The 24,166-nt window shown below is 48.4% G+C and overlaps 1 protein-coding gene across 1 annotated transcript in view; it reads right to left on the bottom strand.

The window, feature by feature from the left end:
* CNN3 (calponin 3) overlaps positions 1-24,166 on the bottom strand; it is a 34,519-nt gene that overhangs the window by 5,648 nt on the left and 4,705 nt on the right. Inside the window, exons 2-4 of the mRNA XM_008264856.4 lie at positions 2,539-2,660; positions 2,246-2,312; positions 229-366 (exon numbers count right to left, since the gene is read on the bottom strand). Of these exons, the coding sequence (XP_008263078.2) occupies positions 229-366; positions 2,246-2,312; positions 2,539-2,660 (327 nt within the window). The remainder of the gene's footprint in view (positions 1-228; positions 367-2,245; positions 2,313-2,538; positions 2,661-24,166) is intronic.

Genomic DNA, 24,166 nt, shown 5'->3' with positions numbered 1-24,166 from the left:
GAGGGTTTCATGAGGTAGACACCAAAAGAATGCAAGGCTGCTCACGGATGCAATGCCCCCTCTGCAATGTGAGCGTTCTATTAAGCTCCCTAACGCAAGTCAGCAGCCTTTCCACAAAGCTAACACAAGACAGGCCCCACCCACCAGGTCTGAGTCCCCAGGGCAGAGCAATGACGCAATTCACCATCGGGGAATTCTTTTAATCGGCCATGAAAGACATGTACGTACCAGCCCTGCCAGAGCCACCAATGTAGTCTGAACCTGGGTCATATTGCCATTCTCGAAAAGATCATTTGCTTCGAATATGTCATGTGGCTTCATCCCGTAAGCCTGGATAGCTTTAATAAAGTTGCCAATATTCTCCAACTACAAAGAAAAAGGTTCACATAGCACTGAGGGATAAATGTTGACTGTTGCAATATCTAAGAATTCTAAGTTTTCATGACTAGTTTATAAGATGCTGGACAGAAAGCTACTTGGCAAGGATTTATACCCTAAGCACAGCTCTCTGGTGAGGAAAGATTAGAGAGAGTCTCTCTCAATGAGGGTCACACAATGGCCTCAATACTTTTATGCAGTTGGGTATTTTCAGCTCTTTCAGGGCAAGATTTCCCTTATAAATATTTAAGAATTCTACGTCAGAGCTATCCAGTCCTGGAATTTTTCTGTTTGTTTATTTGTAAGAGAAAAAGAGATAGTGAGAGTTCCTATCCGCTGGTTTGCAGTCCAAATGCCCACAATGGCCAGGGCCAAGGCCAAGGCCAGGGTCAGGTGCTGAGAACTCAATCCCGTGGGTGGTAGGACGCCACTGCTGTCTCCCAGGGTGCACTTTGCAGGAAGCTTAGGTCAGAAACTAGAGTCAGGAATCAACTGCTAGGCTAACCACGGACCCCAGTTACGGAATTTTCTTTGTCCAACTACATTAATAAAAATCCACATGTTTTAATTCTAATTTAAGAATAAATTTGTGTGGGATGGGCATTTTGCATAGTGGTTAAGGTTCTACTTGGGATGCTCCCATCCCACGTAGGACTGCCTAGATTTGAGTTCTGGCTTTAGCTTCCTGCTAATGTGCACCCTAGGAGACACCAGGTGATGCAGCAAGTAGTTGGGACCCTGACACCCACATGGGCGACTCAGACTGAGTTCCTGGCTGCCAGTTTTTGCCTGGCCCAGATCTACCTGCTGTGGGCATTTGGAAAGGGAGCAGACAGGAGATCTGCTTTTCTCTTTCTGCCTTTCAAAAACATAAAATAAACCTCAAAAAATTGTGGTTACTAAATGCTTATTTTTGCATATCTTAACACTTGGTCAAAACCAAATAAATGTCTAATTTTACTTAATCATATATTTGTGAACTAAGATTATTTCTGATAGTGTTTTTTTTTAACTTTTATTTAATTAATATAAATTTCCAAAGTACAGCTTATGGATTACAATGGCTTTCCCCCCCCCCATAACTTCCCTCCCACCTGCAACCCTCCCCTTTCCCACTCCCTCTCCCCTTCCATTCACATCGAGATTCATTTTCAATTCTCTTTATATACAGAAGATCAGTTTAGCATATATTAAGTAAAGATTTCAACAGTTTGCACCCACATAGAAACACAAAGTGAAAAATACTGTTTGAGTACTAGTTATAGCACTAAATCACAATGTACAGCACACTAAGGACAGAGATCCTACATGAGGAGTAAGTGCACAGTGACTTCTGTTGTTGACTTAACAAATTGACACTGTTTATGGCATCAGTAATCACCCTAGGCTCTTGTCATGAGTTGCCAAGGCTATGGAAGCCTTTTGAGTTCACCAACTCTGTTTGATATAGTGTTCTATAATCAACCATTAGTTGTTATATTAAATACCTTTACCTTTTTCTCTTGTTGATCCTTATGATCTAGGTTATATTACTCTTTGTAAGCTGTGTCAACTCCCTTCTAAAAGTAGGTAGACTAAATATAGGAAAACTGGAGTGGGTGTTTGGCCTAGTGGTTAAGACATCTGTGTCTTCTGTCTCTCAAACCAATCCATCAAAGTAAAGCTTCCGAGCTAAATATGTAATGACTATAAAGACGTTCAATATGAGTAATTATGGAAACAAACACTGGCAAAAACTATAGTGATGCACACAAATTCCTGCCAAAACCTGTTTTACAAACTAATCAAAAAAGCAAAAAACTGAAATCAAGCTTCCACTCTATAAAAATGTAAAGCGGCCAGAGCTGGAGGCTGGACCGGCTGTTACCTGAGGCCAGTTTAATGAGGACTCGTTCACCTTCTTCACTGAGCCTGGCTGCAGCTTGTTGATGAGTCTGAAAAGAAAAATAAGCCAGAAGCTTCATTTAGCGGTCACACAACAACAGGGATTGGAATACAGAGCTGGTTCCTTTTTCATCAGTAAAAGAAAGCATCCCCCACACATCCAGAACCTCAAGACTTGGCACCCTGGATGGGGAAGGCAGGCTGGACAGAGGCTGCAGGGAGTAGCGGGGGGCGGTGGGGGAGACTGGCGACCCGGACCCTGGGGCCTCCACTCACTCGCAGAGGATGATGCCGTCCTTTAGGCCCAGCTGGAAGTTGGTGCCGATGCTCATGCCCGTCACCTCTTCAATCCAGTTGCGAAGGTCTTCTTCTGCCTGATGGTCATACTTGGACGCAATCTGAAACACAAGCCAACCAACTTGAACGTCGCTGCCGCGCAACCGGCTCTAACTGTGCTCACTCTCCATGAAGCCCGCAGAGTTCCCCGGCAAACTCAATCAACCTTCCCAGCTCCGGTAACCAGTAACCGGTGAAGGCGGTGTCCCAGAGGGTTTTCAACAGCACACGGAGATAAGCTGGCTCTGAGAAGATACCCGTCAAGCGCAGGCAAATTCCCACTCACGACACACAGGAAGTGACAAGGACTGAAGAGTCTCTTAGAGCTGGCATTAGCCGTGACTTAAAATTTTTCACCACCTCCATAGTCCAGACAAAGATGGGGAGAGGATTCTGGCACATGCAACCATTTCACAAGTATTTCATCTAGCCAAGACCTAACATCCCAATCGTTTTGTTGCCGGGAAGGTTTTGGTGTATGCCTTCTATGCATCCAAATACACACTACATATTGCCCACATACACACTTCCAATCCCATGTATGTAGCTTCCATCCATGACATCCCTCACAGGAAGGAAAAGCATTTTATTCACTTCGGGACCCTTAGTACCTAGCATTCTACCTGATATCCTGTTAATAAAACTGAATTTAATAATAAAGGCAACAACACAAATGCCATGCTATCATACACGCTGAAACAGATTCTGAAAGACCCCTTCATAGTAAGACCACAGACCTCAATTTTGAAAAATAACATTTGAACAAAATATTGTTTAAAAAAAACCACATGCTCTGGACCGGCATTTTGTCTCAGGGGGTTGAGCTGCTGCCTGCCGTGGCAGCATCCCATGAATGCCAGTTGGAGTCCTGGCTGCTCCACTTTTGGTCCAGCTTCCTGCTACTGCACCTAGGAAGGCAGTGGATGATGGCCCAAGAGCTTGGGCCCCTGCACCTGCAGGGGCAACCTGGATGGAGTTCCAGACTCCTGGCTTTGGTCTAGCCCAGCCCCAACCATTGTGGCCATTTGGGGAGTGTCCCAGTGGGTAACAGATCTTTCTATCTCTCCTCTCTCTGTAAATAAAATAAATAAATCTAAATAGCTGGGCCTGGGCCAGGCTGAAGCCAGGAGCCAGAAGCTTCTTCTGGGTCTCCCACATGGGTGCAGGGTCCAGGTACTTGGGCCATCTTCTGCTGCTTTCCCAGGAGCATTAGCAGAGAGTTGACTGGAAGTAGAGCAGCCGGGACTTGAACCAGTTCCCATATGGGATGTTAACACTGCAGGCAAGGCTGAACCTTCTACATCGCAGCGCCAGCCCCACATGCTCGATTTCTTAAGCTCTTCCTGGTCGTCCTGTCCTTTTTTAGTATATGTGCTGCCGAAGCGAGCACAGTCCTCCTGTCCTTAAGGAGCTGGTCCATTATCAAGAAGAGCAGAGCCAGGAAGAAGTGAGGCCATGGATCGCCTGCCTTCTCACACAGCACAGATGAAAGCGATAGAGACCACGGTGTGGGAGTCAACTGAGGCATTGCTGGGAATGAAAATGAACAGTGTCCGTGTCTGCTGTGGGGCCGGTGGTTACCATCTCTACTTCCAATTCAGCTCCCTACTAATGGCCTGGAAAAAGCAGCAGGAGATGACCAAAGGTCTGGGGCCTGGCACCCAGGCAGGAAACCCAGAAAAAGCTCCTGGCTTCAGCCTGGCCACTGCAGCCATCCACGGAGTGAACCAGCAGAGAGAAGGCGTCTCTCTCTGTAACTCTGCCTTTCAAATAAATAATCTTTGTAAAATATTTTAAATAAATACATCTTTTTAAAAAAGTCTTTGCTGTCCATGAGACATAATTAGGTTTAATTACTGAAAAGAATGAAATGGCAACATCACATCTGAGTCATGAGGAGGTTCATTGAGTCCCAGTCCAGACCAGTCACAGGCAAGCAAGCACAATGGTGCAAAATGCCCTCGGTTCTAGTGCCAGAACACAAGGCTGTGGGCTGTTTTCAGGTCCTTGGCAAGAGAGAGCCTGAATCAGCAGGACCGGGACAGACATGTGAGAGGCTGGCCTGCTTACCTTTAAGTCCCCTGACAGCAAAAACCAGCTCTGTCCCACTTGACTCTGGCTCCTTTTCATGTCTGTCCATAGCCATGACAGCCTGTTCTACCGTCCAAGGTGGGGAAAAGATTCCCACTTCCCAGGCAGGAGGTGGCAAAGTCACACATTTACAGGCTCTCTACCACCGGCACCTCCACATATCCCATGGAACACAGTGAGACCACTCCTTAATCTCCCCCTTGCCCACACAGAGGGTGAGGCTTCTGTTCTGACACAGCATATTTGATGATTATATCATGTGGAGAGATGACAGATCTCAATCCTCTCCCCCACGAGAGAGAAATGACTCCACACCTTCAACAGAAGAGAATTCAAGCTGTAGATGTACTTAACTGGGAAATCCAACCAGTTTGCATTTTTATGTTATGATGACTAGCACTGCAATATTTCATAACCAACACTAGGCACAATATAAAGCTACCTAGTGTGTGATGATTCTTGCCCCTTGTATCGCTGCTCCCTGGAAAACACAAGCCTATTTCTATTTCCTGCCAGCTGGGGTCCTACGGGCTGGAGAATGGGGAAGGGAGAGATGGTAGTGCTAGAAGATTCTGCCACAGGGACACACCTTGCCCCTGGTGAGCAGAAGTACCTGCTCATCCCAACACCTGCAATGAATGTTCCTAGGTAGTGTTGTCTCCTCCAACATAGCAAACAAGTCCATTTCTATGTGGCTCCTAAGCTGGTGTACTAACTTTTTTTAAAAAGATTTATTTATTTGAAAGGCAGAGTGAGGAAGGGGAGGGGGGAGGGGGAGGGAGGGGAGGAGAAGGAGGGGGAGGGAGGGAGAGGGGGAGGGAGATGGGGAAGGGGGGAGGGAGGGAGATGGGGAAGGGGGGAGGGAGGGAGATGGGGAGGAAGGAGGGAGGAAGGAGGGAGAAGGGGAGGGGGAAGGGAGGGGGAAGGGAAGGGGAAGGGAAGTGGGAGAGGGAAAAAGTCTTCCATCTGCTGGTTCACTCCCCAAATGGCCGCAGTGGCCGGAACTGGACAAATCTGAAGCCAAGAGCCAGGAGCTACTTCCGGGTCTCCCACAAGGGTGCAGGGGCCCAAAGACTTGGGTCATCTTCAACTATGCCTTCCCAGGCCATAGCAGAGAGCTGGACTGGAAGTGGAGCAGCTGGGACTAGAACAGGCATCCAGATGGGATGCCAGCACTATAGGCAGCAGTTTTACTTGCTACACCACAGTGCTGGCCCCTGGACTAACTCTGAGTCTTGATTATATTTTCACGGTGGAATCCTGTGGTTAGGCAGCTAGAAGGAGAAGCCCTATGTCAACTGGAGATGCGGGGAGTGCAGGGAGCACACGGAGAAGAAAAGTGCAAAATGGTGCTGCGAATAAGCATCAGCCATGGAGAGCGCATTGTAACTGTGGGTTGAAATGTGTTTTAAAAGTGAAGGGATTCTCAGCTGGAAGATACATTTCAATAAATCTGAAGAAACACATAATCTGCTAGGATGAGGCAAGTTCTGTCTTAGCTCCAAGTCAGGCTCAACCCATCTTTGCTGTGAGCCCTTGGAGACTTCATCTAACATCTCCTGATCCAACAATTTCTGCTTGTACAATAAGAAGGCTGATCTGAAGAATGCAGGCCCTTCCTACTCTACCCTGTATATACAATTTGGTCAAGCATCAAACTTGGCAAGAAATATTTTCTCTTTGTTTCTTCAAATGTAGAGGTGGAGGGGTAGGGAATTTTTTCAGGATGATGGTGGTATTCTTACACCAAATGAGAATAGCTATTGTTTAACCTGAAAAGTATAGAATGAGTCCAATAGACTCAGTGCCGTGCCCCAAACCACAAAGCGATTACAGCCTAACTCAAAATATCCTGGATCCCAGAGAGGAGTTTTCATCTGTGTGGACAGTCCTCCCCAAAGGATGGGGGAGATAGAAAAATCAAGCGCTGCAGTCAGACGCACGTGGGTTCAAGTCTCTGCCCTACCAACAACTGGCCGTGGGTTCCTCTGAGACTTAATTGTACCAGCAGGTGCACAGGAGCAATTCACAAGCACTTATATGCCCACCTCAAGGCCCCATTTGATAAACGACAATTTAAAACTAGCCATGCAACCACATCTTACAACTGTTGCTTTTGACTTAGGGTGTTCCCTTAACTAAAGGAACAGCAAGGATTTTTCTGCCTAAATACTGTTAATATTTGTCTTAATAAGTGAGCCTTCTGCAGTCCAGTCAGCTGCAGAGGACTATTTTAAAATCAAGGCACGTGAAAGCAATTAACAAGTCAGCGTTGGTTGGCCAGTAAAACTGATTGACTATTTTCATCAGAAAGCTTTACTCTCTGAACATGAGATGGAAAAGGCTGACCCTTTCCTTCCTCACAACAAAAGAAAGTGAGCTTAAGAAAAGGACTTGATCATATGGACACCTTGGGGGAATTTTACTGGACCCTGCTCAACAATCACTCCTTTGCATTGTTTATAAATTTGCTTTGCTCTATTTCAAATGTTGCTTGACCTTCCCAGATTCATTTCGTAGATGTTCTACCTGCTCAAACTCACTGCCCGCCCCTTCTTCACACACTTGTCTTCTTCTTGAGGGCTGCCTCCTGCCACCTTTCTCCTGGGCCGGGGTGCACCTGCTGGAGACTCCTTTCTGAAGCACCAACATCCTTTCCAAATACAACCAAAGGACAAAGGAAACAGAAAAGCCTCCTAGGGTCCCAAGTGCAAGTGACCATCCTCCCTGCCAACCAGCTCGGGGCTTGTTCTGCTCTCACTCCCTGGCCAGCTTGCACTGCTCCACTTCTCCCTGTGCAGGGGGAGCCAGCTCAAGTCTGGGGGCTCTCTGAGCTACGGAAAAGTGCATGCCCGCATTCGCACTTCACTTCAAATCCTGACCAGTGCTGTCCAGCTCTGTGGACTTTCTTTACTCCTTACTTTTAGATTCCTAATATAATGTTGTTAAAAAAAAAATTAAATGGTATAGATGCACGCGGAGTCTGCATTCTCAAAAGACATGACATGACACTGCGCCTAAAATGGGGGTAGCAGGTTCTTGTGATAGATAGTGGAAAAATAAAAATCTTAGATACTGCAAAGCCTGACAACTCTCCAGGCTCAACCCTAGCCAACAAAGTCTTGTTCCTTTGTGCTCAATCTGGTGGGGGCAAGGAGGCAATTAGAAAAAATGTCTAAAATGACTCTTAGGGAAAGCAGTAGTAAAGCGAGGTTGAGAAACACTGAGATAAAGTGAAACGTGCACTCTCTCTTCACCCATCTCCCCCAGACCACATTCCTCCTGGAGGTTGGAGCCTCTGTCCTTCAGCCAATTCTCCTTCCATGGGTGTCATGGTTAATCATATATGAGACAGACCCACTAAGATCCCCTTCAAAACAGCCCGGGGCCTGACTTCCTCACTGGGAAGAGACACTAGATCAGATAAAAAAACAAAAACAAACAAAAAAAAACCCTCTGGGTTGCCAAACGCTGAGGCCTGAGAAGTTTCCCTCTCAGGATCCTCAGACTGGGAGAGTGGCTTCAAAACCCGCTCAACAGCTGACGCTGCAAGCACAGGCATTCAGCCAAGGTACAATTCCAGAACAAGGCAGGGTGCACCTGGCAGGAGGCAGAGTGAGGATCTTTGCATACAAAGACCGCCTAATGGGGCAGGCGTTTTGCACAGCAGTTCAGATGCCTGCAACCCAGATCAGAGTGCCTGGGTTCAAGTCCCCGCGAAGCTCCAGACTCCAAGCGAAGCTCCAGACTCCAACTTCCGCTGATGTGCACCCTGGGAGGCCACAGATGGTGGCTCAAGTACTTGAGTCCCTGCCACCCATGTAGGAAACCTGGAATGAGTTTCTAACACCCGGCTTTAGCAGGGCCCAGTCCTGGCTGTCGTGTTCATTTAGGGGAGTGAACCAGCAGATGGAAGACCTCTTTCTCTGGCTGCCTTTCAAATAAAATGTAAATGATTTTTTTTTTTTTTAAAGAATTGTGTGATGATGGCCTGCTACACCCAAGCATATTGTAGATCCTACTAGAAGAATGAAGACTATGTGTTTTCCACATACCTTCCTCTTCACAGCCTGCTCTTATCACAGATCTAGAAGCAGACAATTCCGGGTAATTGTCTCTGGTGGTTACAATAGAACCTACTCCCAAATCTCAGTCCTGTCTGAACTCATGAGGCTTCCCCACCTGGAGCCACAAGGGTAATCCAGCATCGCCCAACTCTCTAGGCACAGACTCCTGGTCAGCCTCTGCTTCAGGTGTTTTCCTGTGGTCCTACTTTCCACTTCTCCTTCTGTCTTTCATTCAAATGGCCTATACAAAGCCAGCACAGTTCAAAGGCAAAGTCCTTGCCCTAAAAGCTAACATTCTGGCAGAAAGAGACAAACATTAAATAATGTGTGAGAAAAGTGTTTGGGGAAAGAAAAAATATATACATATATTATATATGATGCAGGGTGTTTAAAATAAAGGGAGAAGAGAGTGATGGAGGCTAGCACGGTTTCAAAACAAACCGAAGGCATTTCCATCTCAAATACCAAGAAGCCTCTTCTTGTTCACTGTCACTTGTCATTCCTGATTCCTCACACAGGCACCACAGGACACAGCTTTAACAGATCCCATAAAATGTAAAAATACCTTTACAAATTTCTTAAGGATTCTTGGTAGGGACACAACAGACTGAAGAGCACATGTTTTGATGTTGATTTTCAAGAAACAGTTCCCTGTTGTGGCACAGTGGGTTAAGCCACCACCTGCGATGCCAGCATCCTTTATGGGCACCAGTTTGTGTGCTGGCTGCTCCACTTCTGATCCAGCTCCCTGCTGATGGCCTGGGAAAAGTAACTCAAGTGTGTGGATCCCTGCAACCCATGTGGGAGACCCAGAAGAAGCTCCTGGCTCCTGGCTTCAGCCTGGCCCAGTCCTGGCCATTGCAGCCATCTGGCGAGTGAACCAGAGGATGGCAGATCTCTAACTCTGACTTTTAAATAAATAAATCATAAAAAAACACCTGTTCCCCCAACTCCCGTGGTTACATAACCTTGATAAGCGACAGAACCCTTGCCACCCCATTTCTTGTGGGGCATCTCCTTCCTTCCAGGACCCCTGTGGGGATAAAGTTCATTCCATAGGTGAAAGAGTTCACAGCTAGACCTGATATCTGTCAGAATTAACATCCTCTGTATCAGCTCCAGTACAGAGGCATAGGCTTTCTATTAGCCAAAGCTCACTGCAATCTGTTCACTTCACTGTCTCCACTGCAGACAGACTCAGCTTGGGTGCTGGCCCTCACCACAGTTACTCTCATCACCGCCCATCTCGATGCTCAACACCTCTCTGCCTCTCCGACTTTGCTCAAACTCATCTCTCTGCCTGTCAAATAAGAAAGGAAGAAAGGAAGAAAGGAAGAAAGGAAGAAGGGGGGAAGGGAAGGAGGGGGGAAGGGAAGGAGGGGGGAAGGGAAGGAGGGGGGAAGGGAAGGAGGGGGGAAGGGAAGGAGGGGGGAAGGGAAGGAGGGGGGAAGGGAAGGAGGGGGGAAGGGAAGGAGGGGGGAAGGGAAGGAGGGGGGAAGGGAAGGAGGGGGGAAGGGAAGGAGGGGGGAAGGGAAGGAGGGGGGAAGGGAAGGAGGGGGGAAGGGAAGGAGGGGGGAAGGGAAGGGAAGGGAAGGGAAGGGAAGGGAAGGGAAGGGAAGGGAAGGGAAGGGAAGGGAAAAGGGAAAGGAAAGAAAAGAAGGCCAGCCCTCTCAGAGACATAGCCTGATCTTGAAATCAAGGTATCAGCATGTGGCACCAGCACGGTTTTTTCCTTTCAAATACATACAGTCAGAAATACAAAGACACTACAACTCAATGTACAAACACTGTGGAAATGGCAAGAAACAAGGTGTGGGGTTGGCACTGTGACGTAGCAGGTAAAGCCACCGCCTGCAGTGCCAGCATCCCACATGGGTGACGGCTGGGGTTCTGGCTGCTCCACTTCTGATCCAGCTCTCTGCTAATGCGCCTGGGAAAGCAATGAAAGATGGCCCAAGTGCTTGGGCCCCTGCACCCACATGGAAGACCTGGAAGAAGCTCCTGGTCCTGGCTTCAGATAGGCCCAGCTCCAGCCACTGTGGTCATTTGGGGAGTGGGCCAGCAGATGGAAAATCTCTCTCTCTGCCTCTATCTGTCCCTCTCTATAACTCTGCCTTTCAAATAAATAAATAAATCTTAAAACAACAACAACAAACAAGGCTTTAGAAACACCTATAGAGTTATTCCAGAGCCTAAAGTAAATAGTATAACAAATGCCAGGGTAAATTCAGAAAAAAACAGAATGTCAATTTTGTCTTCTCTGTCTAGAAAATGACAGGCATTCAGACTATAAAGTTTAGAACACAGATAGTTAAATGTGGGTTCTGAAAGGTCAAATTCAAACGAGGAGGGAATTAAATACAGAGGCTGCATTCCCAGAAGAATTAGACTCAGAAATAACCATTAACCACAGCTCAGTGTCAGAGAAATCTTGGTAAACAGTAGTAACATGAACCTAAGGCTAGGCCCACTCCCTCCCCACCCCCAACCCCCAAGCTAGGGTCTCTCCAGTACTGGCTGAAGAGCCTGTGGTCCTCCCAGGGTGGACTGCAGGAGAGGATGTGCAAGCCTTGGGGGTGGGGGTGGGGCAGCTACCTCCAGTGGTTGGCAAACATACAGCAAGGCAGGAGCAAAAACTCTGTCCTGCCCCCTCTTTGTCCATCCCTATGCCCCCAGAGCCTAAGCCTGGTGCATAAGGAGACTCTTTCAGCCACTGATAGTATTATCAGTCTGGGGAAATGGTTCAGATTTGTACCCACAGGGAATCTGCATTTGAATGCTGCTGGTTTTCAGGGGGGTCACAGCTCCTTGATCTGCCACTCCAGTAATCTTAGATGGATCACTAGGGACAGACTTGCTTTACTCTCTGATAAGAGGCTCTTATGTCTCTGGCACCCTCTCCCTCCAATCTGGTAACCCTAGTCCATTCTGGTAACCCTAGCAATCAGGGCCCAGTCAGGAGGACACCAGGCCACCATGCTGATCCATGGGCAATGATGTGCAGTTCAACAAAGTTTGACAAAGATCTGTTCTCTTCTGTTTGCGTACCTAATGATTGGGAAACTTGAACCAGGGTACTTATTAAACTCAAAGAAACTGGGAATCAGAAAGATCTCACTTAGCTTAATAAATTATTCATGGCATATGTAAAACCTTGCTGCAAACTTCTAGACTAGTAATGCTTACTCAGTAAGTTGGGTAAATTAAATTTTAAAAATCCCTACCTAAAAAAAGTTAATGCGATCTTGGTTCACACAGCTGCATGATGCATTTCTAATGTTATCTCCCCCACCCCTTTTTAAGACTTTATTTATCCTTGACAGGTAGAGTTTTACACACACACACACACACACACACACACACACACACAGTTGGGGTCGGGAGGGTCTTCCATCCACTGGTTCATTCCCCAAATGGTCACCAACTTTTGGAGCTGAACTCATCCAAAGCCAGGAGCTTTTTCTGGGTCTTCTACAAAGGTGCAGAGGCCCAAGCACTTGGGCCATCTTCCACTGATTTCCTAGGCCATAAGCAGAGAGCAGGATCGAAAGAGGAGTAACCAGGACAGGAACCAGCAACCACATGGGATGCTAGTGCCACAGGCAGAGGCTTAACCTACTATGCCACAGTGCAAGCCCCCAGCATCTTTACACTTGGAGGTATCTTGTCCACATCAATGGATTATTCTGCTGCTCCAAAGAACCAAGTTGGGGCTGGCGCTGTGGTATAGCAAGTAAAGCCACTGTCTAGAGCACCGGCATCCAATACGGGCACTGGTTTGATTCCTGACTGCTCCACTTCTGATCCAGCTTCTTGCTAACGTGCCTGGGAAAGCAGTGGGAAGTGGCCAAGTGCTTGAGCCCCTGTACCCATGTCAGAGACCCGGATGAAGCTCCTGGCTTCAGTCTGGCTTGGCCCTGGCCATTGTAGTCATTTGTGAAGTAAACCAGCAGATGGAAGCTCTTTATCTGTTTTTCTCCTCTAACTCTGCCTTTCAAATACAGAAAATAGGGGTCTGTGTTGTGGCACAGTGGGTAAAGCTGCCGCCTGTGACACTGACATCCCACATGGTGTAGGTTAGAAACACAGCTGGCTCCACTTCTGATCCAGCTCCCTGCTAATGCACCTGGAAAAGCCGCAGAAGATGGCTCAAGTGCTTGGGCCCTGCACCCAAGTGGGAGATCTGGAAGAAACTCCTGACTACTGGCTTCGCCCCTGCATCCACTTGGGAGACCCAGAAGAAGCTCCTGGCTTTGGCCTCGCTGTTGTGGCCATTTGGTGAGTGAACCAGTGGGTGGAAGATCTTGTTCTCTATCTCTTCCTATCTCTCTACCTCCTCTCTCTGTAACACTGACTTTCAAATAAATAAATCTTAAAAACCTTCAACAGCCTACTCTGAGAAGCTGGCTAGCCTGGAGTGGCTATGTGTGAGCTAGAAGGGACTCTGAGGATTTAGGAGAAACAGGCTGGCTAGCAGCTACATATTTAGATGGAAGTCACACGGCAGAGGCAGACAATAACTGAACGCCACACAGAGAACATACTCAGATAAAGATGTATAAATCAGGATCAGAGCTGTGGCGTAGTGGGCTAAGCCTGTGCCTGTGGCACCAGCATTCCATGTGGGTGCTGGTTTGTGTCCTGGCTGCTCCTCTTCCTGATCCAACTCTCTGCTAATGGCCTGGGAAAGCAGTGGAGGATGGCCCAGGTCCTTGGGTCCCTGCACCCATGTGGGAGACCTAGAAGAAACCCCAGGCTCCAGGTTTCAGATCGAATGAACCAGCAGATGGAAGACCTTCCTCTTTGTCTCTCTCTCTAACTCTACCTCTCGAATAAGTAAATAAAAAAGATCTAAAAAAAAAACAAAAAAAAAGGCATAAATTACAGGGGGATGGGCTGAAAGCAAACTGAAATGGAAAACTACCATGGGACAGCCAACAAAACACAGGTGTGAAGATGACCCGTAAGAATGCCTGCTGGAGAACATTCTGTCACTGGGAGAGGCCTGCCGTGTCGCGATTTCAGAGATCTATAGAGATTTTGCTAAAGTCCCGTAGGAAAAAACAGATAACAGAGCCGTTCTACATGCGCTGGTTTTCTTTGTCTCACCGCCAGCACACTTCAGAGCTCGCCACGCCTCTTGCTGTACTCACTGGTCCCTGTTCCTTGCTGCTGTCATGTTAGGCACTCATCTCTCCCGCCTGGCTCCCTGGGCCTGCAAAACCACCTGGGCGCGGGACAGCACCGAGAGCTGTCTTCTCTTAATCTGCACGGTGTCACAGCAGTGGGTTTTCTGCAGCTTTAGAACGTACACTAGTGAGCGTACCCCCAACCACCTCTTCAGTCAGTCCCCTTCACTCGGGGAGCCTCAGACTAATGAGAAAGCCAACATCACCATGCTCAAAGTCCTGCTCTGGGGAGGAACTCGCCTCTACCAGGGCGGGAAGGCCCCTCGCTCCCACATCAGTGACCCCACTCATCCTGGCGCTCCCACCCGCCAACCTTGAAACTGCATCAAGACACCAGGCTATTCCCTTGCCATGCCACAGGTTCCTGATAGGACAGTGGGGGAGGGGGCAAGAAGAAATGGAATCCCGACATTTCTGGTGGCCCTGGGGAATACCTCCACAGGGGGGATCCAGAGAAAGATCTCATGCATCCTATAGTAGGGTCACACACGGAAGAACAGAGCTTTTCCCAACCAGCTACCAAACAAGTGGAGCACCTACTTTTAAATGTGGAGTAGATGCTGGCTAGTGAGATGCCACTCAAGTCTTGCAGATACATGAACTATGCAAGACAGCATCACCTTTCTCCCCCAGTGAGAATCAGAGGATGCAAAGTGCCTATTAAAAAGGACAGAATCTCCCATGTCCTATTTTTTTCAAGGTTTATTTATTTGAGGCCTTGTTTGGAAGTTTTAGCAGGGGACTGAGACCGGTCCTCTTCTAGCGGGGAAGGTCGTCCTCTTCGACTAAGTGTACAGCTTCGGGAGGGAAGCACATGGAGCAGGGAGGGAGGAAGGGGCACCCTTGAATCAACCAGGGAGATCAATGGGGTGACAGCACAGCCAGATCGCCTTCACAGCCTGTCTTTCTGTAAGGCAGAATTACAGAGAGAGAGAGGGACACACACACACACACACACACAATCTTCCATACGCTGATTCACTCCCCAAATGGCCAAAACAGCCAGGGCTGGGCCAGGCCAAAGCCAAGAGCTTCTTCCATGTCTCCCACATGGGTGCAGGGGCCCAAACACTTGGGCCATCTTTCCCTGCTTTCCCAGGCCACTAGCAGGGAGCTGGATGGGAGGTGGAGCAGTTGGGATATAAACCAGTGCCCATATGGGAAGCCAGCGCCACAGGCAGGAGCTTATTAACCCGCTGAGCTTCTTATGCACCAAAACAAAGGAGGAAATAACCAGTTATAAAACTCAAGAGTCTCTATTAGGTCATCGGGCACCAGCTCCATAGACAGTAAAGGCAACACCACATTTCCTACAGCTGTGATGTGATCTGAGCTCAAGAGGGAGTGGTATGTTCCTGCAGAAGCACTGTACTGTCGCTCCCCGTCTTCATGGGGGAACGACACTAAACCCTGCCTAGGCTTCATATCCGAGTCACGGCACCATTATGTCGCTCCCTGTCTTCGTGGAGGAACGACACAGGACCCTGCGCTGTTCTTTCGTCTGCTCGGCCCTCCCCGGGTTTGCTGCTGGTCCTTCCCGGGTTGGCTGCTGGTCCTTCCACCTCCGTGGAAGGGCGGTTCCCCCTGCCACATTCCCCACTTCCGCGGGGGAGCGGCACACCGCCGGCCGGCTCTCTCGGGGGCTGCACAGGTGTTCCCCTTAGATGTTCCTCTTAGATGTTCCTGGTGCATGCCGTCTCTCTCCTCCTTTATAGTCCTCCTCCACCAATCCCAACTCTGCTACCCACACGCCGAGTACGCTGCTCTCCTCCAATCAGGAGCAGGTCCCACAGTTTATTGGTTGAACTGGAGGCAGCTGTGTAGAAGCTGTTTCCCTTCTCAGCGCCATATTGTGGGAAAGCAGATGCATAGAATAAGTCTTAATTCCAGTAACTTAGTCTAGTCCGAGTTGCTCCCAGTTGCTCCCCACACTGTACCTCCCACCAGAGTGCTGCACCCAACACAAACGTCTGCTGGTGACCACGTCGTGAAGGCACAAACCAAAGAAACCCACCTCCTAGGCCATCCCAGATCCAGGGTCAAGGGCAAGCGGAGTGAGTAAGGGTCCAGCTGCAAAGAGGCCTCAACAGGACTCAGCAAGAAGTAGTGGCGTCAACAGCGCATTCCGCACACGGGCCGAGGCTGCACCTATTCCTATCCTGCAGTCCACAGCGTCAGATGTCAGTGGCTCCAGGATGACGAGATGAGGAGCAATTTCACGTGAGAAGAGGAACAACGGCAAGGGAAAGGGACATGGCTTGTGCACATCAGTGGTGTTCTCACCGTGTACTTCCCTTTGCTTTCCCGGCTTGGCCGTTTGTGACGGCCGACCCTTTCCCTCTGCTCTTAGCTCCCCTGTCTAGCTGGATGGAGCCTCTCCTTTTACTGGCCCAGCCATGCTACCCCACCTTGCCTGAAACAAGCAAACCTTTGATTGAAACTGCTACCAGCCTCAAACACTGTCCTGTTTCTCTTTTATGTCGTGCCAAGCCTCTCCATTTCTCTACATTTAGCACTCCCTCCTAACCCCCTGGGAACTTGCTCTACTGAAGACCATCTCTGAAAGATCAGCAGTGACCTCTCAGCAGCCAGGCCCAGTGGCCTGTTCCCGACCCTCCTCCGGCCTCCCGTCTCCGTTCCCCCCACTTCCTAGCAAAGAACACTCTCCAGGACCTCCTCATTCTGGCTTGCCTGCTCCAGGCTCAGCCCCTCCGCATCTTTCCCTTGAAAGAGGCTGACTCTCCCTGGGCTACGGCCTCAACTCAACATGGCCAAAGTATGGGCTCTGGCCACTGAAGGCATGGGTGGGAGTCTGCTGTCCACCTTGCAACCAGTGTCCTCTGCTGTAAACCAGAGGCCGTTCGCAGCACTCACCCGGGTGTGCTGAGTCACACACACTGTGTGGAGCTAATAAATACCAACCCCTCCTTCCAGCCGTGCTTTACTGGCCATTCCTATCCACGCACAGAAAGACCTCCTCCTTTAAATGCGGTGTATCATGAAAACAAGTTACATGATATAACAGCCATTGTGATAAGAGATCATTGTAATGCTAGTGAGCTTTCTGCTTAAAAGTACTGCTGATGTTAGCAAATAATTTATGAAAGAGATGCCCTCCCTCACTCTATGCTCAACTGACAACTCCCACAGAGGTCTGTGGGGGCCACAGATGGAACAGGGTTCACAGATGGCAGTAGCTCAGGATTTGCTAATAAAGAACTAGGTAAATGACTTGAATTTTGAAGAGGCCATTGTGACCCAATTTTGGTTTTTATTTTTATTTTAACTTCAGTACAGATCTTTGGGGCCAGCACTGTGGCTCAGTGGGTTAGACCGCTGTTTTTGACACTAGCATCCCCTACGGTTACTGGTTCGAATCCCAGCTGTTCCACTTTTAATCTAGCTCCCTGCTAATACTCCTAGAAAAGCAGCAGGTGGTGATCCAAGTGCTTAGGCCCCTGACACCACGTGGGTGACCTAGATGGAGTTCTAGGCTGCTGGCTTCAGCCTGGCCCAGCCCTGGCCATTGCAACCAGTTGGGGAACAAACTAGTGGATGGAAAATCTCTGAATCTATATTTCAAACAAATAAATCTTTAAAAAACAAAACAGATCTTTCATACCACTGAGAAGTATTGCAACTGGCAATACCTAATTCACACTTAAGTGTTAGATCAGTTATGTACTTTTCCATAAAAGTACTTAAGAAAATATCCACAGAGCCAGCACTGTGGCACAGAAAGTTAAAGCTACCACCTGCAGTGCCGGCATCCCATATGGTGCCGGCTGGAGTCCCAGCTGCTCCACTTCCAATCCAGCTCTCTGCTAATGTGCCTGGGAAAGCAGAGGGAGATGACCCAAGTGCTTGTGCCCCTGCACCCATGTGGGAGACTCAAAAGAAACTCCTAGCTCCTGGCTCCTGACTTCAGATCGGCCAGGCTCTGGCAGTTGCAGCCATCTGGGGAGTAAACCAGCAGATGGAAGGTATTTCTCTTTCTCTTCCTCCCCTCTGCCTGTATCTCTGCCTTTCAAATAAACAAACCTTAATAGAGGACTAGTAAACAGTGAAAATCCACATAAAAGACGATTGTCCCGTTTCTAAAATGGTGGAGCTATATTCCAAGTTATACAAGGTCTTAATAACAAGGATTTCATTCACGAAGAAAAAAAGTTGAGAGAGAGAGGGGGGAGCAGGCATTTGGTCTAGCAGTTAAGACGTGCGGGACACAGGTTGGATTGCCTGGGTTCACTGCCGAGCTCTGGCTCTGGATTCCAGCTTCCAGCCAAGGCAGACCCTGGGAGTCAACAGGTGATTGCTCAAATAATTGAGTTCCTGCCACCCAATTATGTGCCACATCAGAGATGCGTACTGAGTTTTGGCTCCCTGCTTCATAACCCTAGCACTGCCGGCATTTGGGGACTGAACCAGCAGATGGAAAATCTGTCTCTGTTTCTCAAAGATATTTTTTTTAAAGATTTTATTTATTTATTTGAGAGGCAGAGTTACAGAGAAAGGCAGCAACAGAGAGAAGTCTTCCAACTGCTGGTTCACTCCCCAAATGGCCACAATGGCCAGAGGTAGGCCGATGTGAATTCAGGAGCTTCTTCTAGGTCTCTCACATGGGTGCAGGGGCCCAACCACTTGGGCCATCTTCCACTGCTTTCCCAGGTCATCAGCAGGGAGCTGGATCAGAAGTGGAGCAGCTGGGACTCGAACCAGTGCCCATATAGGATGCCAGTGCCACAGGCAAATGCTTAACCTACTATGCCACAGCACTGGCCCCTCGAATAAATCTTAAAAAAAAAAAAAAGAGAGAGAGAGAAAGAGAGAAAAGGTTCTCTTGAGCAAGGAAGATGGTAGAGATGATGTGTCCAAAGGTTGTGGGCTCAGGAGCCAGATGTGGCTCCCACGTGGAAGTTCTTTCCACCCCTGGATGTCCTCCACCCCCTGCCGTGCTGAGACAGGAACTCTGTCTACTACACACAGTCCACAGCACAAGCAACCCTTCCACCTGCCGGAAGAGGGTTAAGGACTGCAGACCCAGTGGGGGCTTGGGCTGTGGCTCAGGACAAAGCCCCCTCACTTCATGGTGATCCAAGACACATTCATGAGCCACTGCCACGTCTCTGTGTGGTGCTGATGGGCACCCACACTACCGCATCGAGGCAAACCACCCCACGGGAACCTACACTCTAACGGGAGTGGCCAGCAGGGTTCAAAAGTTCACAACAAGACATCTGGCAGGGATGGCTCAGACTACAGTCTAACTCTTGCACTGGCCCCTGCAAAACAGCACCCCAGCCACAAGCAGGTTTTGGAAGGTGCTGCAAGAAATGCTGTCCACAGCAGCTCTGTCCCCGGATGAAAGAAGAAAATCAGAAACCTGGCTGGCCACGTCCACGCCTGTATGTGTGGCCCCTGTGAGGTGGGGGATGCAGGGCTCGTTTTAAATGCAGCATCCCGGTCTCTGAAGGAATGGCAGGAGAACCCAGGAACAAATGCCTCCCGGTGCTTGGCACAGAGGACAGCCGCTCGGGCAAAGGCCGCCAGCCCCACAAGGGCTCTGAGGAGTACCCGAGCGTTCCAGCTCAGCGGCTCTGCTAGGGCCAGGGACTGCGACAGACTCGCACTGTGCAGCTGCATGTCCGTTGAACTTCTCTACTCCATTAGAAGGATAATATGATTGCTGTTGCTATTTTTGCATTCAAAGTAGAATCACATGTAGGAATTAGCCAACAGTATGAGCGAGGTTAGCTACACATGGCATTGATTATTTTCGCTCTTATTTCCTCCCACGTGAAAGGAGGAGAGAGGGAAAAGTGCAATAAAGCATGGTCTCTACTCATTTGCAGGGCCTGTGCAACACTAAGGAGGGTCTAGAAGCTGGGCATGGGAACAAAGATTGGTGTCCAAATACAGGGGAGGGAGCGAGGTGAGAGAGATGCTAAAATCCCAGTCTGCCGGGTTCACGGTTTGGACCGCCTGGGAAATTCTTGGTGAGAGAAGGAAATAACCAAGAAGAATGCTTCCAAGCACAAAGGGCCTGCTCTCTTCTCTGCACTCAGATCCCCGGCTTTCCCACTGCCGATGTCCCGCCCAAAAGTCACACCCACACCCTGAGGTTTCCTGCTCCCATCCGGGGTGGGGGTGGGGCAGAGGAGAGATGCTGTGGAAGCGCCCTCCCTGCCTCGTGGGAGAGCGCTAGGAATTTGTCCACTCAGCTCACGGACTTCACACAGAAGGGAAGCTTCGGACAGTACCCATGGCTGACAGGACTCAAACACTTGCAGGTCTACATCTTACCAGTCGAGCGTGGAAGAACGCAAGCCCCATCTGAAACCCGGAACAGAAGATGTTTCTTGTTGAAGAGAAACTAGGAGAAAAAGAATACTCTCACACCCAGAAAACCAGATCTGTCGCGCTACAGAGCCGTCCTCAGCCACGAGGGTGGTGTGGACAGAGCGGGCAGGGAAAGAGACCCAGATTTCACGGAGAAACTGTACTGCGGGCCACCACAAGGCAGTTTCTTGGGTGAGGACTCCAGGGGCGGATTGCGTTCCTGATGCAGATGTGTAGGGGCCGCTTGGTGTCATGTCTGCTAGGAGCCTCACTGTGTTGAGATTTTGGGCAACTTGTAGAAGACAAAGAAAGCTCAAAACACAGGAACAAACCTAACCATCAGAGAGCCAGCCAGCAAAACGGAACAGCAGCCAATACTTACATAATGTGTACTTTGGTTCCAGGCACCATCCTAAATACTTTTCATGGATTATTTTGTCTTACTTGTTTCTCCCAGCAGCCGCATAAGGGTGATTATTATCATATTCTCATTTTACAGATGAGACACTGATGGTTTAAGTCTCCTGCTTGAAGCTTAGAGTAAGGTGAATAATCAGGCTTCCGAGCTGGTCTCCACGTCCTTAACCACTAAGTTCTCATGGACAAGAACCTTACATGAGAGCTACTGGGAAATCTTCAAGTCCACAAGGGTTCACATGGTCAGGTTTCTATGAAGCTTGCAAGATACTGTGTATTTCTCATGGGACCTCAAAAGCTGTATAAACTTCAGTACCTGGGCTCCAGAAGTCCTTAAGAAAAACCCGAGGGTACGAGAACACACAAATAAGGGTGCAGAGTCTGTGTATGGCAGGGAGTTCACTAAGGCACATGGCACATGCTCGAGGAGGCCAATGCCTGGAAAAATCTGGAACTTGCCAACAAAATCCAAGGAAGAGCTTCTTCCTGCCACTGCCTGCTCACAATGCGAAGGAGACGATGCATGTCCTCACTCTCCTGATACAATGGTAGTAACAGGTGGAAAAACCAAAACCATCCCATGGTGCTTTTTAAAGGTCGCAGATAATACTCACTGTGGCTCATGATATGCTGTGAAGTGCGGAGGAAGGGAAAAACACTCACTAACCCTCACATTCCTCCTGGACATGAAACAGGCAAAGGGAAAAAGAAAAGGTATATACTTCTGGTTGATGGCAATATTGCCACTGACTTCACTGCCAGTTCAATTTTCACAGAAAAAAGAGTAAAAAGCTGAGGTCACAGGATAGCAAACTGGATATGACATGATCTGATCCATATACAAACTTCAGAGTAAGTCTAAGCATTTCAAAAACAGAAACACAGGGGCCAGTGCTGTGGCACAGTGGGTTAAAGCCCCAGCCTGCAGTGCTGACATCCCAAATGGGCTCCGGTTTGAGTCCCGGCTGCTCCACTTCTGATCCAGCTCCCTATCAATGTGCCTGGGAAAGCAGCAGAAGATGGCCCAGGTTCTTGGGTCCTTGCACCCACATAGGAGACCCAGGAGAAGCTCCTGGTTTGGGATCAGCTAAGCTCCTGCCGTTGTGGCCATTTGGGGAGTGAACCAGTGGATGGCAGACTTCCCTCTCTGCCTCTACCTCTCCCTGTAACTCTTTCAAATAAACAAAATAAATCTTAAAAAAAAAAAAAAAAACAACAAAAAAAAAAACACAGAAGCATGGTACTTCTCATTTCAGCAAAGGATATCTTGTTCATCAGTTTTAGTCAAGAATGGGAGTTAGGTGATGTGGACAAATACAATGGCTGGGGCTGGCACTGTGGCACAGTAGTTTAAGTCTCCACCTGTGGTGCCGGCATCTCATATGGGGGCCGGTTCGAGTCCTGGCTGCTCCTCTTCCAATCCAGCTCTCTACAATGGCCTGGAAGAGCAGTAGAAGATGGCCCAAATCCCTGGGCCCCTGTACCTTCATGGGAGACCTGGAAAAAGCTCCTGGCTCCTGGCTCCTGGCTTCGGATCGGCGCAGCTCCAGCCGTTACGGCCATTTGGAGAGTGAACCAGTGGAAGGAAGACCTTTCTGTCTCTCCCTCTATCTGTAACTCTGCCTCTCAAATAAGTAAATAAAATCTTAAAAAAAAAAAAAAAAAATCACAATGGCCAGTCCTCCCAAGAGCAAAGATTCTAGCTTGGCTAAACATACATCTCTCTAGCTGTCTCCTGGGAGATGCTAGCATTGGCCAAGGCTCTGCAGAGGGGACCTTGGTCATTTCTTCCTAATTTGGAACTCCAAAAGGAACTAGCCAATATGTTTCATAAGAGATAACCACAAAATCAGCAGCAAAAAGGGAATTATCTTAATGATAAGTTTTCAGTGTAATTTTAACTCATAAACTGCTTAAGAAAAACAAGCTATAAAAGTCACCATAACCTTCAAAAACACACTTACACTACAGAATTCCCTTAGGTTGACTACTCTAATAAGGTTATATTCAATTTCTAAAGATAACAAAACCTATTCCTGATGGGTAAATTCATTAAATCAACAAACATTTATTAAGCATCAACTGTGTCCTAAACCATATTCTAAAATACACCGGGGCCTGCATTGTGGCACAGCAGGTTAAGCTGCAGCTTACAATGCTGGCATCCCATATGAGTCCCAGCTGCTCCACTTCCAGTCTAGCTCCCTGCTAATGCATCTGTGAAAGCAGAAGACAGCCCAAGTACTTGGGCTCCTGTCACCAAGATGGGAGCCCTGGCCATTGTGGCCATCTGGTGAGTGAACCAGCAGGTAAAAGATCTTTCCCTCTCTCCAACTTTCTCTTTTGAATCAATCAATCAATCTTTAGGAAATAGGATATTGATCATTGGGGCAGGTGTTTGCTTAGTGGTTAAGAGACCAGGATTGGGGCTGGTGTTGTGGTGCAGCAGTTAAGCCACTGCCTGCGATGCCGGCACCCAGTATGAGCGCAGGTTTCAGCACCAGGATTCCAATCCAGCTCCCTGCTGATGTGCCTGGAAAGGCAGTGGAAGATGGCCCAAGTGCCTGCACTCCAGCACCCACGTGGGAGACCCAGATGGAATTCCAGGCGCCTGATTCAGCCTGGCTCAGCCCCTGTCATTGTGGCCATTTTGGGGGTGAACTTGCAGATGGAAGATCTCTCTCTATCTCCCTCTCCCTCTCTTTCTAACTCTGCTTTTCAAATAAATAAATAAATAAATAAATCTATCTATCTTAAAAAAAAAAAAAAAAGAAAAAGAAAAAAAAGAAATCCAGATTGGGCTGCCCACGTCCCACAGTGGAATACCTGGGTTTGATGCCCAGCTCTGGTTCCTGACTTGTTTGCTGCGAATGCAGATCCTGGGAAGCAGGAGTGATGCCTCAAAACCTAGGTTCCTGCCACCCACACAGGAGACCTGGACTGTGCTGCAGGCACCTGGGGAATCAATCAGCAGGTTCGAGTTCTCTTTACTTTTTCTCTCTCCCCCAAATAACAGAAAGTTTAAAAATACATAAATCATAAGCTATATGGGTAAATAATAGAATTCCTTATCTCTGGTGAAAAGAGATGATAAAGTTGTTAACTAAAAATCTAATTCTAAACTTTAATGTTAAAAAACAAACAAAAGCTAAAGCCATCTACACCTCTTTACCAAGGCTCTAGAGCTGCAGCAGCCGACATGCAGACCACCAAAAGGCAGAATTCGGAGCTGGAGCTACCCTGAGTTATTCTGATCAGGGCACCTTAGAGCAGCTGCTTGTCCACAGGGCGCTGGGCAGATTGGCTGGGAGGACCCCCAGGTCCCTTTTAAGGTGGTTTGGTTTACTCTTCAGTGACTTGGATTTGAGCAGTAAGTCTTCTAAAACGGTCTTTAGCTGCTGAGGAATACTATTTTACAGGCAAGGGAGCTCTGAGAAGCTACTTTACCCAAATTAGACACGCCAT

Source organism: Oryctolagus cuniculus, chromosome 7 (assembly GCF_964237555.1).
Source record: "Oryctolagus cuniculus chromosome 7, mOryCun1.1, whole genome shotgun sequence".
Taxonomy (NCBI): Eukaryota; Metazoa; Chordata; class Mammalia; order Lagomorpha; family Leporidae; genus Oryctolagus; species Oryctolagus cuniculus.
Note: the sequence above shows the minus strand (reverse complement) of the source record. Positions and strands in the feature narration are given on the sequence as shown.